General features: G+C 39.0%; 1 protein-coding gene across 4 annotated transcripts in view; it reads left to right on the top strand.

The window, feature by feature from the left end:
• Positions 1-19,898, top strand: part of LOC117407087 (neural cell adhesion molecule 2) — a 276,877-nt gene that overhangs the window by 176,548 nt on the left and 80,431 nt on the right. For 3 of the 4 annotated variants that reach the window (XM_059029425.1, XM_059029423.1, XM_059029426.1), the window contains exons 1-3: positions 11,207-11,281; positions 13,187-13,261; positions 18,610-18,816. In XM_059029425.1, coding sequence (XP_058885408.1) covers positions 11,212-11,281; positions 13,187-13,261; positions 18,610-18,816 — 352 coding nt within the window. In that variant the 5' untranslated portion in view covers positions 11,207-11,211. Of the gene's footprint in view, positions 1-11,206; positions 11,282-13,186; positions 13,262-18,609; positions 18,817-19,898 lie in introns of those variants that run through there. The other variant, XM_059029424.1, reaches the window with a different exon arrangement.

Here is a 19,898-nt window from a genome sequence, read left to right as displayed (position 1 = left end):
ACATGGGCTTCTGATAAGAGTAGAATGATAATACAGTCTGCATTTAAGACATCAGTTCAGTGTATAATGTAATAAAGACACATAGCTTGTGGAACTTCACTGTAGCATAACCAATGTGTAATTTTGTCCCTGTTCAGATCTATTTATAGAAGTATTTTAGGCAGTCTCTGGATATGTAAAAGTCTTACATGCAAACTAGTAATTTAAAATGTGATTCTGCTAAAAGCTGCTAATGCGTTTTTAGCTTACGTTTATAGTTTGACGCATGACTTCAGGTAACATGCAAAGGCTTTTTTTGTTTTGCTTTAGCAGTTTTCTAACTCTGCTTTCTCATACTAATACGGGCGGGCGTCACACGTCACAGATTTCTTTCAAATAGTCATTGCATTTTCTATTAACATTTCTTTTTTTGCATACATTATTGAAAATATCAGATTCTGGGGATATAGGGGGTGTCTGTCTGTCTGTCCATTCATCAATTTGTCTATCTCACATGTATATTTGTGCATATATCTGGATAATCGCATATCACATTGTCATGAAATTTGGTAATTATTATTCAATACTATTACAGCAGTACATACTGTCGATATATATGCCAGGGTCATCATCTTCAATTGTTATGAAGTGAGCATGTATCGTTGATTCATGTTTATTTCATATGAATTCATATTAATAAATGATATACTATAGTGCTGAATCATAACACTGTTTTAATTTTAAAAAAGTAACCTACAGTATTGATAGACCCTTGCTTGATTCTTTTTTAAACAAGTGGATTGTTTTTAAAATGTATGCAACAGGTGACCAGAGGACACCTAAAAGAAGTGCCTGCCTATGATGAATGCATGCCGATGAAGTGTTAGGATGAACATGACTCAATAAACATGATGTATTGAGAGAACATGATTACTGAGAAGATTAATCACAACTTGTGATGTTGTACTTTGTAATGCATTCTGCCATTAAGCGTTTTTGACCAGGGTCTGCATACAAACACACCCTATAATAAGATGGAGCTCCTGTTATCACAGCAAGATGATTGTGTGTACAGCACGTGGTTTCAGACAGGGGGATTCAATAAGGGAGTGTTTGCATGCTTGCCCTCCTCACTGCAGTACAACGAAACCAGACAGCTGTTCAAAATACCAGCTGCTTATTAATCAGTGACATTTTACTATCAGCTGCAGGTTTTCTTTCTCTGGTTTCTGCTTAATTAATTTATAACATATCATACTGTATTGAATGTCTCTAGAATAAAATATAGCTTTTTAGCTAATAATATGTTTATATATATCCCCCCCCCCCCCCCCCCATGCTCCCATGTTTGGGGCACTGGTTTACTGTATTTTTTGGGTATAGAGCTACGGCCCACACTGTGTTTCCCATCTGTGCTATTATTTGATTTTAGCAGTTCTCAGGATGCTTCAACATGTGAAAACACCAGGACAGTATAAAAACTAAAAGCCCAAATAAACACTGTTTTTTAGCCAGCTATGGAAAGCATGAAAATGACTAAGCACATTAAACACAGAAAAAAAACCTGCTGATAAACAGAAGCCCTAATCATACAAGTGAAGTGGCACTTTAACCCTTTAAGTTACATGAGGAATTGAGCAGTGTTCAAACGGTTTCTTCTAATTCAAGAATCACGAGGAAACTTACAATTTGGACAACCAGCTCCAACCTGCCAGTAAATTTTAAGCACTGTTTCATGCACCTCATTACAAGTTAGCATCATTGTATTTGTGGGACACATATATCCCTTGTATCTTAAATGGTTAAAATATGTTACTGTACTAATGTTTGGTGAATGAGTTTTACTTTTTTTTTAGTATGCATTATGTATTACTTTATTAAGGGAATATATTATATATTGTAACTATTGTCACGACAGCTCAGTAAATACATCACTCTGAATCTGAACCATTTTACCAGAAAGGATTTAATGATTTGATTATACAATGAAATAACAGTGAAAAGGAAAGCAAATGGGCTGACAGCACGATGTTCTGACAGCACACAGTAAATTGGGATTTGATGGGATTTGGTCCACCATTGAACTTCTGTCTAATTTCTTGTCATTTTTTTGCATAACACAAAATCATATAGAGGGTATATGATTTTGTGTTCCTATGAATTTCAGTAAAATCGCCCTCTGTGATAATGGAGATGTCAGTTTTAACAATGACAAACATGTATTATTGTAATAAAATATTTGATTTAGATCCCAAATGAAAGGAAGCTCTGATGACGAGCTCTGTAACATTGCAGTAAGCGTGTAGCTACAGCAGCCTGCACAGCTTTGCCAGTCCTCTGTAGGATCTGAAATCACAATGAATCCTTCAGGATTTTTAAAAAATGCATCATTTGTGTTGATACAAATACAACTCTATAAGCAGTAATCTGAATGCAGCAGCAGCGATTAATTCAACCAGTGGAGGAGGAAGAGAAAGATGGGCTCTGGTGCAGGACCTTATTGTGCGCCCCCAAACTGCAGTCTAACACCTGTTTATAAGCATAAAATATGCCACATCAAGTGTTCAGTATATAACAATATTTAATTCTCAGAATGTTAGCATGTATGAAACAGTATATGACTACATGTGATAAGAACATTTTTTACTTTTAACATTTTACCTACTTGAATTGAATTTTGCATGCATCTAGCACTACACTATTTTTAATCATAAGCTAACAAGTTTAATCACCAGTCCCTTCAGGATTGCGCCATTCTGCGATCACAGAAATCAATACAGAATTCACACAAGGGTGAAGGTGAAGAATTCATTCTGTTTTTGTTAATTTTCTTTAGTTTATTTTGGTACCCAGCAACACCTGTTAATAGCTTCTGCTTAAACTACAGAATGAACCGAGCACACAGAATATAACTGCAAAAGACTGTGCTGAGCAGTACCCCAAAACCTTCCATAGAGACAGTGGGAAACTGTTTTCAATACTGAGTCTAAAGCACAAGCGGTTCGAAAAAGAGACTCCGACAAAACATAAAATAGTGCCTAGTACCAGCCTCCATGCAAAGACAATTAGGAAACTTGTTTTAATTCAACAGCTTTATTTTTTAAACATAATTAAGAGAATAGTAGTACCTGTTTAAACGAGGGAGGATACAAACTGAATTAATGGGCACTGGCAGCTACAATGTGAAGGATCTGGCACTGGTAGCTAAATGTGAAGGATATTATCACTTTTAAAAAATAAATCAGGCTATTCCTCAGCCACTGAACTCAACTAGCAGGGAAGCATGCACAGGTGTTGAATGATCAAATTAGTCTGTTAATATTAAAGCATGCATTTCCAGCCACTGCTTCTTCAGTAATTAGTTGATATTTAAGATGATTTTGAAATACATATTGACCATTGCAATCAAGGGGGCATGCCCTTTGCAAGTGTACACTTTCCTTGATATTTTAAGAGCAATCAAAGAGTAATTCTCAAAAAACTACCTCAACTGACTGACTAAAATTGTCCAATTTAGTACTTGCAAAAAGTGCATACTGAAGCACAAATGTACTTTAATGTCAGCAGGGGTCGATGTACTAAGATGAGCCAGGTGCAGCGCAAACATACCACAATTAGCATTTTTGTTACAACAATTCGCAAAGTATACATTTTGTCGAATGTACTAAGAAGAAATATTTTAAGGAAGAAAGCCAAAATATACTAATTTAAATATTATTCAGTAGTTCGGGACAAACACCAATCACAAAATGTTTTAGTACTAATATTTATTGTAGAGAATGCGGAGTATGTGATTTTACAGAGAAGTATGCTGTATATTCACATTCATTTGGCATCAAACCTAACTTGGTTTGAGGGTTCGCTGCCTGGCCGACTGGACGAGGCGGAGACCCCCAGAAAGAACAAGCCGGTCTCAATGCCACAATTAGAATTGAATATAGCCCACTTGAAGGTTTAGCCAACCTTTAACAAATGATCATCAGCACGCAGGAGAGGAAAACAAAACCCATTTTTGGGAAATAAACCTCTAGGAATCCATGGCTGATTCGATTGCCTTTCCTCCAGGCAGGTTACTAACGCTTAAGAGCACGTTTCTGTAAAAGCATTTTTAGGCTCCGTAATATTTGTTATAATGTAAACTTGGTAAGCACTGGAGGATCAACAACCTAACCGTTTGATAAGAGTCTGGAACTCCATGGGAAGAAGCTGCTACGATTCTGAAGGAATGACCGGAAAACTGCTCAGCTGCGAATCCGGACTTGGAAATAAATCAAGTGAAAAGGTGAAAGAAGAACAAATGTTGGGTGACGATTGTTCAGTTTTCATTAATAAACAGCGGGCCTGAGGGTGATGCGCCCTGAGAAAGATGGAGATGGACAAGAGAGAAAGGGGTCATATGGGCCAACGTGGGAGTTTAATTTAAAAACAAATTGAAAAGCTTTCCCTAATCTTCCTGGTCAGTTTTACTTCTTTTGAGCAGGAAGGAAAGGGTATCAGATGAGGGGATTGCTAGGTCAGAGATTAAGGGGTGAATCTGGGGGTTGAATTTCAGAGCGATGTAGACTCTGAGCACTTATGGAAACCCAAGAAGGCTAAGAGAAAAGGGCTTTAAGGTTTTATCTAAAACAGGCAGGAGTAGCTGGAGCAGATGAGAGGCACCAAGAGAGTACGTTGATGGCGATAGGCAGGCAAGCAGGGGGAGAAAGAGACTCTGATAGTTGAAGCCCTTTCAGGATTAGTGAAATTTGTGAGTTGCAGAGTGTAGAGCTGGGACACCGAAATTGAGTTGAGTTTGTAGAAAAACTGGATGCTGGAAATTCAAATCTTATAGCTCTATTCTTAAGGGACATAATATAGGATGACGCTACAGGCACTGAAAATGATGGAAAGGAATGTTGAATGCAAAGTGAAATTTTAAAGCAATTCCAGGATGACCAGTACATTTGCAGTGAGCGGGGAGTGATGCTGAGAAGAGTTGTTTCTTGAGCCTGCAGAAATCAGGCAATGCAGCAGGTGGCTCACATGAATGTCAGGTCTGAAAAGGGAGGAATCTGAGTTGGCTGGAGGTCGTCTTTGGGAGCTAATGCTCTGAATCGCGTTTGGAAATGAGAAAGAGAATCGATTATATTCAGGTGTCCGAGAATGTGTTGAGCTCTGAAAATGAACTGATGAGTAACAGATAAACAGGTATTCCTTCTGAATATTCTCATTATATGGTGGGAGAATGAACGACCTTGTTAAAGATTTAGACTGTAGGTGAATTATGTGAGTGGAGAAGAATGGATTTTGAGCCCAGGAAGACCCCCAAAAGGAATGCGGATACAGCAAATGGACACATTTTGCGCAATGACGAGGAGTGATCGGTTATAGGAATGATGCTGAATTAGTCGGGCCATGGAGCAGAAAACCATTTTCACTTGTAGTATCCTCCAAAGCCAAGAGAGGGAGCTGCATCTTTGAACGGTTGAATGTCTTTGTGCAGCAGGAGACAGTTGTCGTAAAAGAAAGTACTGCAATTACTTTCTATTAGTAGGAGCTCCCACAGGCGGAGTTCCTTACGAAGAAAAAAAAAGGATCCATGAGTATGACATCGTTGAGGGAATCGACAGAAAGGATCAAATCAAGAGAAGGTAGGAGATAAAAGCTCTGCCTTGACATGGTTTATTTAAATTTCCAGAAAGCTTTTGACAAAGTCCTACATAAAAGATTAATTTCTCAAACTGAACGCAGTAGGGATTCGAGGAAATGCATGCACGTGGATTAGGGAATAGTTAACATGTAGAAAACAGAAGGCCTCCAGAGTATGCAGTATTACGGCCCTGACTGATATTCAAAGAAATGGGAATGGTTTTGAAAGTGTTTGAATAAACTGCTGATAAGCTGAAAGAAGAAAAGCATCTCACAGAGAAGAGACCACTATGGGGTCCTGCTGGACACCCATAGCGGCCAGGGAAGTCACTGCAGAGGCCTGCTGAATGCCTGCAGTGAGGGGAGGGTAACCTAAAAGGTTACATTTGGAAGACCGCCGAGGTAAGGAATAGAAGGGTGCTGTGGGGCCCTGTTGAAGCTCGCAGCTGGTAGAAAACCATTTGACAGAGAAGGGAGCACTATGGGGGCCTGCTGGACGCCCATAGTGGCCTGGATAGGTCACTGCAGGGGCCTGCTGGACGCCTGCAGTGAGGGGAGGTAACCAGAAAGGTTGTAGTTGGAGGTGAAGGGAGACTATGGGGGCCTGCTGGACGCCCATAGTGGCCAGCGAGGTCACTGCAGGGGCCTGCTGGACGCCTGCAGTGAGGGGGGGTGGGGAACGCGGGAGCAGCCGCTCCCAACTGTAATTACGGATTAGAGGAGACATCAAAATGGAGCGAGGTAACCAGTGGTGTATCACAGGGATCAGTATTAGGTCCTCTGCTATTCCTAATCTACATAATGATTTAGATTCTGGCATAGTAAGCAAACTTGTTGTTGTTGTTATTATTATTATTATTATTATTATTATTATTATTATTATTATTTATTTCTTAGCAGACGCCCTTATCCAGAGCGACTTACAATCGTAAGCAAATACATTTCAAGGTAACACTATCCTGGGAGACAGTCATCATGGTTTTAGGAAAGGATGATCATGTCTAACTAACCTACTTGACTTTTTTGAGGATGCAACATTGAAAATGGATAATTGCAAAGCATACGACATGGTTTATTTAGATTTCCAGAAAGCTTTTGACAAAGTCCTGCATAAAAGATTAATTCTCAAACTGAATGCAGTAGGGATTCAAGGAAATGAATGCACATGGATTAGGGAGTGGTTAACATGTAGAAAACAGAAAGTACTGATTAGAGGAGAAACCTCAAAATGGAGCGAGATAACCAGTGGTGTACCACAAGGATCAGTATTAGGTCCTCTGCTATTCCTAATCTACATCAATGATTTAGATTCTAGTATAGTAAGCAAACTTGTTAAATTTGCACATGACACAAAAATAGGTGGAGTGGCAAACACTGTTGCAGCAGCGAAGGTCATTCAAAATGATCTAGACAGCATTCAGAACTGGGCAAGCACATGGCAAATGACATTTAATAGAGAAGTGTAAAGTACTGCACACAGGCAATAAAAATGTGCATTATAAATATCATATGGAAGATACTGAAATTGAAGGAATCTTTGAAAAAGAGCTAGGAGTTTATGTTGACTCAGATATGTCTTCATCTAGACAATGTGGGGAAGCTGTAAAAAGGCCAACAAGATGCTCAGATATATTGTGAGAAGTGTTGAATTTAAATCAAGGGAAGTAATGTTAAAAATTTACAATGCATTAGTAAGACCTCACCTAGAATTGTGTTCAGTTCTGGTCACCTCGTTAAAAAAAGGATATTGCTCCTCTAGAAAGAGTGCAAAGAACAGCGACCAGAATTATCCCGGATTTAAAAGGCATGTCGTACGCAGACATGCTAAAAGAAATGAAGCTATTCAGACTTGAACAAAGAAGACTATGTGGTGATCTGATTCATGCATTCAAAATCCTAAAAGGTATTGACAAAGTCAACCCAGGAGACTTTTTGAACCAGGACCAGGGGTCACAAATGGAAATTAGATAAAGGGGCATTCAGAACAGAAAATAGGAGGCGCTTTTTTACACAGAGAATTGTGAGGGTCTGGAACCAACAGTAATGTTGAAGCTGACACCCTGGGATCCTTCAAGAAGCTGCTTGATGAGATTCTGGGATCAATAAGCTACTAACAACAAAACGAGCAAGATGGGCTGAATGGCCTCCTCTTGTCACTGGGTAAAGCAACGATCAGTGCTGACGTCATAGCGCCTGCGACGGGAAGGATGAAATAAAGTAAACAAATTCCCCTTACGTGCTGTAGATTTGAATGGGATGTTGTTGCTACGAAGATAAAGCTGGAGCCGGGAGATCGTTCAGTCTCTGATGTCAGGAGTTGCGGAGGAATGAGTGGCCAGGCGGGAGCCACAGCAGACAGGAGAAGCAGACATCTGGGAAGAGAAATTTGGAGTGGTAATACCGCCGACCAAAGTTGTCGTGGAGTTGGCCCGGGAAGGGCTGGTTGAACTGGTTGCGTAGATCTCGGCTCCGGGGAAACAGCAAACAGATCATCATCCGTCGAAACGGAATAATCCAGAATGCAGACCATGATGCGTGCATGTACGATGAAATCAAAACGCAACTGAGAGATAAGTGAAGAGGGTATTTATAGTGCTAACAACTTAATTAGCTAATCTGTAAACTTAATGATTCAATTTGGTGATGCGGAGATTGGTGTCTGACCCTCCTCCCGAACTTTAATTATAAATTTCATTTTACGTCATCTTAGCGAGATCTCTAGCGAGAGTTGTGTGACATTCCTTCAAATAAATAGCGGGAGTTGAGCTGTGGTTTGCTGCAGCAGAGTGTGCCTGAAGGATAACGTATATACATGCAAGGGTGCAAGAATCAAAATAACATTGTTTTTGTTAAATGTAAACATCATCTGTACAATGCATTCTGTTCTGTCTTTATTGTACCTATTTTAAAACTGTTATATATATATAAAAAAATGATTAACATTTATTTTCTGCACCAACTCGATTCACTGTACAATATAATCTGCAGGTATCCTTTTATCATGTAACAGCACGGCTCACTGCATTGATCTCGATTCACTGTACAATATAATCTGCAGGTATCCTTTTATCATGTAACAGCACGGCTCACTGCATTGATCTCGATTCACTGTACAATATAATCTGCAGGTATCCTTTTATCATGTAACAGCACGGCTCACTGCATTGATCTTTATTGAACCTTTTAAAGACTTTCATCGGGTAACAAATGTCAAAAGCACTGGTCAGCTGTGCTATCCAATCAAGTGCTCAGTTGGCACTCAGCTCTTAAAGAATACATTTTAATATAATTGAAAATGCTCTAATGCTATACTCCTGTCAGTACCTGCAGTGTACAGTATATGATAAAACATTTTAATTAAAATAATTATATCCTTAGCAAGTAAGTTGTTGTTGTTGTTATTATTATTATAATTATTATTAGTAGTAGTAGTAGTCGTAGTAGTCTTTGTAGTATTGTATTCATGACACCCTTATCTTGACCCCGTTCTTCCTTGTGACAATGCATGACCTATGAAAAAGCAACCTCATTCCCCAATACATTGTTGAGGTTGCTGCAATGTCCGTTGTCAACCATGTCAGGTATAAACTCATTTTTTTCCAAGGGATTTCACATTTCAGGTCATAGGGTCCTGTTGTAAGATAGCGTTGCAGCCAAGGCTGTTGGATGGTATGAATTAAACCCAGAGGCGGAAAGCTGACCACTAATTAACGCACAACAAAATAATCACAGGAACAAACAAAACACAGGAACACATAAAATCATTCAAATAAATCATTCAAGCAACCACTCTACTGTCCAGGCTGGGCAGCCACCTTCACTGAACCATTCTTCTCCCTAAACTCACTCACCAAACAAAGGCTCTGGTTCCCTTGTAAACCATGTGGGTGGGGCTTCATTGACCATCAATTAAGACCCAGCCACATCCCACACGAGGGTTTGGTAGGAATGTGAGTTCAACCCAATCCCTGCAAAACTTAAATTCAAAATATTCAAACTTTATTTACATCACACAAACAGAACAGACTATTTACACGTGCAGGATTCCACTCTGCCACGGGTCCATTAGCCAAATAAATCTAGTTTCACTAATGGGTGGCTTGCTGATGACCAACAGTGAGTGGACTTGAAACATAGATTTGCTGTTTGGTCTGTAACAGGTTTTTAGGAACAGCATAATCATATTGTATTTCAGTTTTGACACGGACAACAGCCAGACATACCCTGCCAAACCTCAGTAATCCTGACTAGTCATGAAGCCCCTGTGATTTAGTTCTGGGTCTCTCGAGAAAGCACTGCTAATTAAGACCAGCTGTTTCTTGTTTGGTGATTTGGACTGTTATCCCCTGACAGCTACATTAAGACCCCTAAACTAATGCCTCTAGTGACATAAACCAAGCCTTCAGAGATGCGTGCAGTGACCTTAAGTAACCTCTTAGCCTCCAGTCACTGTGTTTTATTATTTCACTGCTCAGTTCTTCTGCCACAATAGGAACAGCTAGTTTGTCTATATACAATCTTAAAGATGTTTTGAGTCTATACTGCTGAGTCAATCTGCATATATCTCCTTAGCTATTCAAGTGTCATTTGCATTGGGTCTTATGGAGTAGTTTTTGTGTAAATGGAGGAGAGCTTTGCATGTGATATTGAACATAAGAAACCTGTCTGCTGCCATCTTTTGGCTTTAAAATGAAATTGCAGTTTCTGAATAGTCCTGTCTGACGTGTTGTTTGTTTGCAGTGTGCAGTGCACAGCTTAAAGGTTATTGTGACCCTCATTGTAAAGTGATTTAAAGCAAGTGGAAAGGCCACTTACATGCCACAGCACCAGTTCCAACACTCATAGTGCTGTAATCAATCCTAACGGCAGCTGTCAGATTAAACCTGCACGTTGTGTCCAGTTCGACTCCTTCGGTGATGCCCTTGGGGCCTCACACAAATGAATCTCCCGTTTGTATGAGGGTGCTGTAAACACAGGCTCATTTCCAGGTGTCACTTTTAGGTGAATTAGGATGAGCATTAGGGGTTTCATAGGATTTCAAATGAATTAGTGTACAAACCTGTTACATAAGCTGCATGCATAATTCATGGCCACCTTTAATCAATATTTTCAAGAGGCACTTTGATTTCTATCAGGATTTTACCAGAAAGATATGTACAAAATATGTACAAACGTTGGGCAGCTGGCTCTTTGACCTAATAATGTGTAAAAAAAAGTGTTTTTTCCAGATTTAACTTAAATCTTGTATTTTTTCCCCAGATTTATTAATATTATTATTATTTAATTCTTAGCAGACGCCCTTGTCCAGGGTGACTTACAGTTGTAAACAAAAATACATTTCAAGTAAACAAAAATAAATATTTTTTTAACATGTACATTCAGATATAATTTATAAATCTAGTTACAAGATTTAACATTTAGCTCTAATATTTAACTGGCCAGCTAAATCTGGAGTTTGTATGCAAATGAGCTCCATCTGCATTGTGCTTTCATGCAATTTGATTAGCTCTTGTAATGCTGATCTAGAAATATGCAAATTTCAGCATTACAAAAGCCAATCAAATAGCGCTGTAGTTAAACTGAAGACTGTTCGTATGAAGCTGTATGGAGTTATTGTTGTTGAACATATTGCTGTACAATGGAAGGATTTTCCACCCGTTTGACTGCCATGGATGTAAGTAAATAAAACTTATTGTTTCTCAAGTTTGAAAAGTCTATACACCTGGAATTATTCTATACGAAATAAGAAGTTAACTAATATGTGAAGCACAGTATGTGTTTATTTAGCAGACACCTTTATCCAAGGCGACTTACAGAGACTAGGGTGTGTGAACTATGCATCAGCTGCAGAGTCACTTACAACTACGTCTCACCCAAAAGACGGAGCACAAGGAGTTTAAGTGACTTGCTCAGGGTCACACAATGAGTCAGTGGCTGAGGTGGGATATAAACCTGGGACCTCCTGGTTACAAGCCCTATTCTTTAACCACTGGACCACACAGTAACTGGATGATGTGTTGTAATGTATAAGCAACCTAGACTACAAACTCTGAAGTGGTACATTTGTTTATTAAAAAGCCACCATACATTCCATATTTTATTCATTTGTCCTGGTGATTATGCCTAAACTAAGCAACAGCCAGTCTCTCGCAACGCTGTACAACCACTGCTTGAGAAGTACAGCGGTGCACCTACTTTCAGAAGCCAGGCTGGCATCAAGGGAAATAATGTCTGAGTGTACCCGGACATCAATCTGAAAGCAGTTTGCTAATGCAAAACAGAAACCAGTGGAGTTCAATTCTATCCTCACCTCAAATCTTTTCTCAGTTTCATTTGAAACCCCGCCCAGGCCATCCACATTATCAGCTTGTACTATGTCCTCTACTTATGAGATGCTGCTTTCAATGCACAAATTCACAATAAATGGAAATGTGCAGTTGATTTTAAACAAGTAAATCTTAAAACAAATTCTTGAATTGTCCTTTCTATGTCATACTGCAAAAAAGAGGTAGCGCTTTGAACAATACCTGTAATTGACACTTAGAAACTCATTGTGTAGTTTTAGGCAGGCTACAGTGCTGAATCCCAAGACAAAACATGTTGAAATTGGAATTTTCCCAAAATTAGTTAGGTTCCAGATCCACAGGTTATAGTGGAGTGCCAGTACTTTCAATTAAAGGTGGAGCAATGCTGTTACAAATAGTTTGTAATATTCATATGGGGAAAGAAACAATACACACCAGCATACAAAATATTCTCAGGAGAGGATCAGCCTAAAAGAAAATTAACACTTTAACTACAAAATCCACTCATCCAATGTTCCTTTCTCTGTTAGGTTTACTTCACTCAGTTGTAAAAGCAAGTAGTTAATTCTATCTTATAATTCTATCTTAAGCATTTCCTGGGCATTGATGTACTGTATATTACTCCAACTTGGAAGACTAAACGTGAATTTCATTCCCGTGGTCTCATCCTGGTTCTTCGGTGGGAATACAAAGCAGTGAATGGGCATTATAAAATATAATTCTTTGTATTATTAATTCAGGAGGAAATGGAGATGTGGGTTTGGAATCTATATGAGAGCCTAAGAGTTTGATCCATCAATGATGGTCAATTTAGGTCACTGGTGAGAGTGCTGTAAAAGCTCTGATTATACTGTCTGCGTGTAAGAGCTCCTCTCTTTAAAGTCGCTAAAGCAATGCTTCACTTTTCTGTACATATATTTGTACGTAGTTGTAAGCATTAATAAAGTGGCACTTCATGTGTGCATCATGTAATGACACTTTGTAAGGGTTCAATTCATATTTAGTTGCCATAGTTTGCAGGAATCCAAGTGAAGTTCTGTTTTCTTATGGAGTATCTAATCCTGCAGAAACCATCAAATGGGGTTTCAGGCACATCCTTTCATCTGGTCTTGATTGAAAGGGACACTTGTTTGTGAAAATGTGTTTCTGTGACTGAGGGATGAGTTCTGAAACTGCCAATGCAACAAGATTTTTCAAAAGCACCCCCCTGAGACTTGCAGATTGTTTTTGACATGCTCTTTGCTGACATCCATCTTTCACTGTCTCTTCTCCAGGTGTTCTTCAAGTGACGATTTCACTGAGCAAAGTGGAGCTGAGTGTGGGGGAGTCCAAATTCTTCACCTGCACAGGTATGAAGCTGAATAGATCTGAAATTTTGTTTTTATTGGAGCTAACTAAGGTTAGGTGAACATCAAACAAAACACACCACAGGCACTTTCATCCATGCATATGTACAGTATATTACTGGACATCTGAGTTTAATGATAATTAACTTGTTTTGTCAACGTGGAAATATAAAGGGAACACACTTATTGTGACGTCTGTATCATTTATATTAAATGATTTATTTCTGTTTTAAAAAGGAACATTTGTCTATATAAATATAAAAGTCTGGCGTGTGTGAGATTTGAAACTATAACCTTTAGTTTGCAAGCATGTTGTGTTATACTGTCAGTGCCCCAATTGTTTCTACTAACTTGGTTTGTGTTTATCAGGCGCAATAAAAGCAGATCAAACTTGCATGAAAAACACAAGCCAAGTTAGAAACAATTGGGGCAACCTTGACCCCCACCGCTTTTACAGTTGTGCCTATTTGCTTTGTGCTGGGCAAGGTTGCCCAAATAATTTCTTGAAACTTGGCTGTGTTTTTGATATCTCCACTTTAAATGGCCGGGCACTTTTGATAACTTTTTTTTTTCACATTTCCAATGTGTTTTTGTTTCAGATGAAAATCAGAGGAACAGACACTAACCTGTTTCTTACAGCTATACTACAACTTGCTTTTTTTGTTTGTATTTTTTTATTGACATTATAGAACTTTTAATTTATTTAAACATACTTTCAATAAAATTAATAAATAAATAAATAAATAATAATAATAATAATAATAATAATAATACAATCATATTAAAATATGACATTTTAGAATTCTGGGGAAAAATGAAAATGCTTGCGTCAAGCACAGAATGTGTTTTTCAAACAGGCATATTTATTCAAACATGAAGATCGCATAACACAGCTCTCGAAAGCTGGATGACAGAACCAGCTTTTAAAGAACAAGGTACAAATGAGAAGACTTTTTATAAGTTCCCTTCTGGCTTCAGCAGAACTTTCAGAATCATGTCTAAGCTTTACACCGGAGTGGAAACACTAATCTGAGCCCCTGTAATACACTTCCTTTAAAGGATGTAAAAACTGCAGTACCATTTTTACTCAGTGTGGCTTATCTTGCTCTTAAGGCCTGGTAACACAGGCAACTTTTGTCGACGGCAACAAGAGGAACACATTTGTTGCCTCCGTGTTGCCTTGCAGTTTGAGATGGTCACACAGGAGACAAGCCTGCAGTCGGCAAGCTGGTGACAAGCTGGAAAACACAAAGGCAGCAACGTAATGCAAACCAATCATAATGCAAGTTTGTGTCATGAGATGTAAACATGCTGCGAAGGAAGACTATGATATAAAAATGTACTAATTACATTATAACAAACTAAATAAATAAATAACAAAATAAATACATAAATAATGAAATAAATAAATAAATACAAATCGAAATAAATTACATCTAATATTTATTTACTTATTTATTTTTTAATTTTGGCTCAAATTATCCTCCATAACTGCATACACGGCAAATTAATTTAAAATAAAACATATTTTTAAAAATACGCTACACGTGTATTTTATTATTGTAGAATGTATTCATAGCTTAAATATGTTATTGTAATCGTGGACATTAACATTCACTTATCCACATAATCACTGTATTGCATATCTATAGACCACATATAATTAATTGAATGAAATGCAGGAATCAGAATGCGTCATATACACTGTCTGTCTGATGTTATGGTCGAGTCTTATCATCATGTGACACTACTATCAAATTTGATTGTCTGGTATTGAAAATGTTGCCCTTGTGTTGCCTGAAAAATAGAACATGGTCCTAAGTGGGAGACATGTCGTCAGCGTGTTGCCGATGTGTCGCCAGTGTGTTGCCCAGGGTGATCACATGAGGCAACAAGCCGGCAACATCTGTCCCCCCCCCTTTTGCCGTCAACAAATGTCACCCGTGTGACCAGGCTGTTAGAGCTGATGTGTTATTTGATATATCTTTTTTTAATTCAAAATAGCTGCAGATAAACATTTTGATCAGCATGCGCACTGTGTGCTTTGCAAACAAAGTTTAATTTGATTGATATAAGAGAAAATGTGAATCAGTCTACACAGCTATAAAAACTTCTCATGGTTCCAGTGCAGATTCTCTGAATAGAGTAATGTGGCTTGATCAGCACAGAATATCTCATAGAACAGCCTCGCTCCTCAAGGGCAAACCACTGTGTCGGTGACCACAGAATACCTCCTCCATGCCAGCTCAATCCAGATGAAATACAATCGGCCTTCCACAGCTCTGCGCTTGAGAAGGAAGTGCTGGCAACACTGTGGAAGCTGCATTGTTCCTCTGTATTCATTTAGCTTCTGAGAGACTGTTGCTGGTGGCAAATCAGGTTGTTTCTGATTAATATGTTAATGCGGCTGTGATTCTAACCAGAAGATAAATGTAATATGCCAGTAATTTCCTAATGGGGCTGTGACAGTCTGGCTCGCAGTGGTGACGTCACGGACCAGGAAGTAGAAACCAAAACAATGGATGGGCGGTTGAAGCTGAGTGCAACGGCACTCAGCGTATTTATTAATAAACAAAACAAAAGATTTAAACAAAACACAAAACAAAAAGGCACAAGGGCCAAACGAATAAACAAATACTGTTTAGCAGTCGTCTTTAACTGTCGTTATTTTTTCGCTCACTCTCTCCGCTCCCCGTACTCTCCTCTGTACACTCCACCCCGAGTGCAGAGAGCTGCAGGTTTATATATTCTATCCGAGGGATTAACTAGTTGTTAATTATCTTATTACCCCTCGGCCAGAGTCTGCACGCGTTTGGTAAGGATGCATGACTGTCAGCTAGTTAAATAATCAGTAGCTGATCAGCCATGCATCCTCACAGGGTTTTTAAATATAATAATAAAAGACGCGGTGCTTTTACCCGCGCCGCAAACAAAAATACAAATAATAATACATAGGGGCGGGACACTCCGCCACAGGGGCTCTTTATTATTCATATATTTTTTTGCCTATCCTGAACTTGATGCTGCTGTGAATGAGTTGGAAAGAGTTCATGGAAACTAAGAATGACACATCCAGAAGGTCACCAGGGATCTCTATTTGCTGGACCCAGTGGCATGAGGAAGTCCACTGGTCATCTTTAGATACTGCATGAAACTCCAGTTCACTAATACTGTGTATTCTGAAAGTCTTCTCAGTGATTATTGGACAATTAGCCAAAGATGCCGGTTTTACTAAACAGGGGTTTTATGTGTAGACAACTGCCATGAGGCTACACAGGTTTCATTTATCTATAATATACAAGTTTATTGAAATGAGAACCAGAAGGATGGCGTGCTTGGTGATGCCACAGGTCTCATTGTGAATATATTGAAATTGACTTATTATATGTAAGCGTGGGTGAATGCTTCTCTAAAGGACATTGTTGTGTGGTGCAATGCAACTATGGGTTATGATCCCTGTGAGTGAGAACTTCTTGTTTGCAGTTTTCACACAGCCTTGGCCCTGTTATACATACATGAATAGTCTTTGATCGAGTCATGGAATTCTTCACCAGTATACCATGATAATGGACACATGCTGAGACACAATGAGACTTGATTGGTTGATTGGTTGTCTCTATGTATAGTATATAATTCAGATATCGCCAGATAGCTGGATTAACAATTTGTGCAGATCAAGTAATCTTTCAGCAGTGTGATTTGTTGATGATTAGTTCACCCCTAGTCTCTGTAAGTCGCTTTGGATAAAAACATCTGCTAAATGACTAATTAATAATAATAATAATAATAATAATAATAATAATAATAATAATAATAACAATTTGGTGTCATAGTCATCTCTACTCAATATTGTATCTTCTCAGCATTGCCATTGTGTTATCCTTCCACTTCTACATTTCTCTTGTGGCACTTCCCCTGCTTCCCTGTCCAGTTCTACATTATAGCCCTGTGTCCTCCTATATCTTTCTCTGTCATGACTTTCCTGGATGTATCCTCTTGTACACTCATCACTTCTATTACTGCCAGTGTCTATTCTTATCCCTAATCTTGTTGGCAGTTGCAAAAATAACCTCTGTAAACTGCTGCCTGTTTTCTCTTACTGTATCTGTCATAGGTTTTACCTTTCAGCGTTTTTGCTTTTATAAAGTCGTCCTTCAGCCCACATTCAAACTGCAAAATGTATTGCATTTGTTATTGTATTACTTTTGGCCAGTACTGTATTGCAATCTGCCTTTTGTTGAATTATAAAATTCCGGATTTTCATCCTTACATTCTCAAGTAGTGTAAGACCTTTTTTTTGGACTGCCCCAGTTACATAGGGTAATGTTACTGGACACTGCTAGGGCTGATGTATCTCTACTGGGTTTGTCCATTAGACAGGGTAATGCAGAGACAAATACAACAGATAAACAATATTATTGATGTCAAATATATGTTTATTGGTATAGCTCAGAAAAAGAATCATTTTAAATGAACAGAGTTGCAAGCTCTGGGCTTCAGTGAGATTGAGAACTGAGCCCCGAACAACACATTAATGTTAGTTTTGTAGCTTTTAACACACGCCCTTGTAATGACGTCATTTATGACCCCTCCTTCTTCTATGTTCAAGGTGGCACAATCTAATGTGCCGGGTAACACTGTGAAACCTGCACAAAGACATCCCTTTTGAATCTGTTATCTCTGAGATTCACCCATCCCCCATGCAAGCAGAGGCCTCCTCCTAAATTCCTGAGGTCAAATACCACACCCAGCTTGCTCCTGAGTTCAATTTGTTACAGAAAATAACATATTTTAAAACAAAAATGAGTTCCAATACTATTTTAAAAAACCTTTATGATGTGTCTCTGCTGTGTTTGTCCATTACATGGGGTAATTTTACTGGGCACTGCTAGGGCTGATGTGTCTCTGCTGTGTTTGTCCATTACATGGGGTAATGTTACTGGGCACTGCTAGGGCTGATGTGTCTCTGCTGTGTTTGTCTATTACATGGGGTAATGTTACTGGGCACTGCTAGGGCTGATGTGTCTCTGCTGTGTTTGCCCATTACATGGGGTAATTTTACTGGGCACTGCTAGGGCTGATGTGTCTCTGCTGTGTTTGTCCATTACATGGGGTAATGTTACTGGGCACTGCTAGGGCTGATGTGTCTCTGCTGTGTTTGTCTATTACATGGGGTAATGTTACTGGGCACTGCTAGGGCTGATGTGTCTCTGCTGTGTTTGCCCATTACATGGGGTAATTTTACTGGGCACTACTAGGGCTGATGTGTCTCTGCTGTGTTTGTCTATTACATGGGGTAATGTTACTGGGCACTGCTAGGGCTGATGTGTCTCTGCTGTGTTTGTTTGCAGCAATTGGAGAGCCAGTCAGTATAGAGTGGTTCAATCCGCAGGGAGACAGGATTGTATCCTCGCAGCGCGTGGTCCTGCAGACCGAGTCCATTCGCTCCCGACTCACCATCTACAACGCCAATGTGGAGGATGCCGGTATATACCGGTGCCAAGCAGCCAACGCCAAGGGGCAGACACAGGAAGCCACGGTGGTTCTGGAAATCTACCGTAAGTTTTCCCATCTTATTAATTTCTTTCTATCTATCTATCTATCTATCTATCTATCTATCTATCTATCTATCTATCTATATACACATAGTGGCATGGCAACTAGCCAGCGCAAGAAAAATGTGTGTTTGTGGCAGGGAGAGAGTTAAAATCTCCCTGCCAAACTAATTTGTTAATTGTTTGATCCCCTGCACCTGACTATCATTGTAAATTAGAGCCAGGTGCAGGGTATTTAAGGAAAGCAGCCAGTCTGTTTGTGGCTGCGGTGTAGAGAGCCTGCTTGTTAGAGTGCGCAATCGTATGAAGATTAAGGTACTGTATGGAAGCCTTTTTGTGATTTGTGTTATTTGTTTAAAAATGGTGTGGTTTTTGTTTTGGCAGGTAAACAGCTTAGCTGTCCTGTTTTATAGTTTAGTGTGCTCCTGTGTGTTTTAGTTAGTGCTCGCGAGAGCTAGGTGTTTATTTTTGTTTTTGTTAACTGTGTTATAATAAACGTGCACAACCGCGCTAAAACTGAAAGTTCCTGTATCCAATTTTCAAAGGGGCAAAGAACCCAAGTAGAAGCAGCTCGGTTACAAATATATATATATATATATATATATATATATATATATATATATATATATATAGAGTTGGGTTTAGTAGGGCTGGGGAAAGCACACGTTGTTCGAACCTGATATGTGAAAATGTACAGCTCTTAAACCAGTAATAGGGCCTTGAACTTGTTCATTGTTGAATCCGAATCTACTGAATTTGGGGAAGACTTAGGAGACAGTTGGAATGGTTCTGAACAAGCTGGAGTCTTGTGCGATTAGCGTATCGAGTTACCAGCAGACACGTCTTTATAAACCCATGTGCATGTACTCATCCCCTGTGTCAGTGCATCGCCAAGCCTAACTCTTTTACTCTAGGTTTCTGAAGGTATGTTTTACTCTTTATTGTAGGATGAATTACTTTGCAATTAACTGCTAAATGCTATCCTAATAGTGTTCAGTATCTCTCAAATGTTGGATTAAAGACATACCGTTGTTTGAGCTATTCCAGGCTTTATTGTGAGCTTCATCAGTCACATTGAGGTGGGA

The sequence above is a fragment of the Acipenser ruthenus genome, chromosome 8 (genome assembly GCF_902713425.1).
Source record: "Acipenser ruthenus chromosome 8, fAciRut3.2 maternal haplotype, whole genome shotgun sequence".
Classification (NCBI taxonomy): domain Eukaryota; kingdom Metazoa; phylum Chordata; class Actinopteri; order Acipenseriformes; family Acipenseridae; genus Acipenser; species Acipenser ruthenus.
Note: the sequence above shows the minus strand (reverse complement) of the source record. Positions and strands in the feature narration are given on the sequence as shown.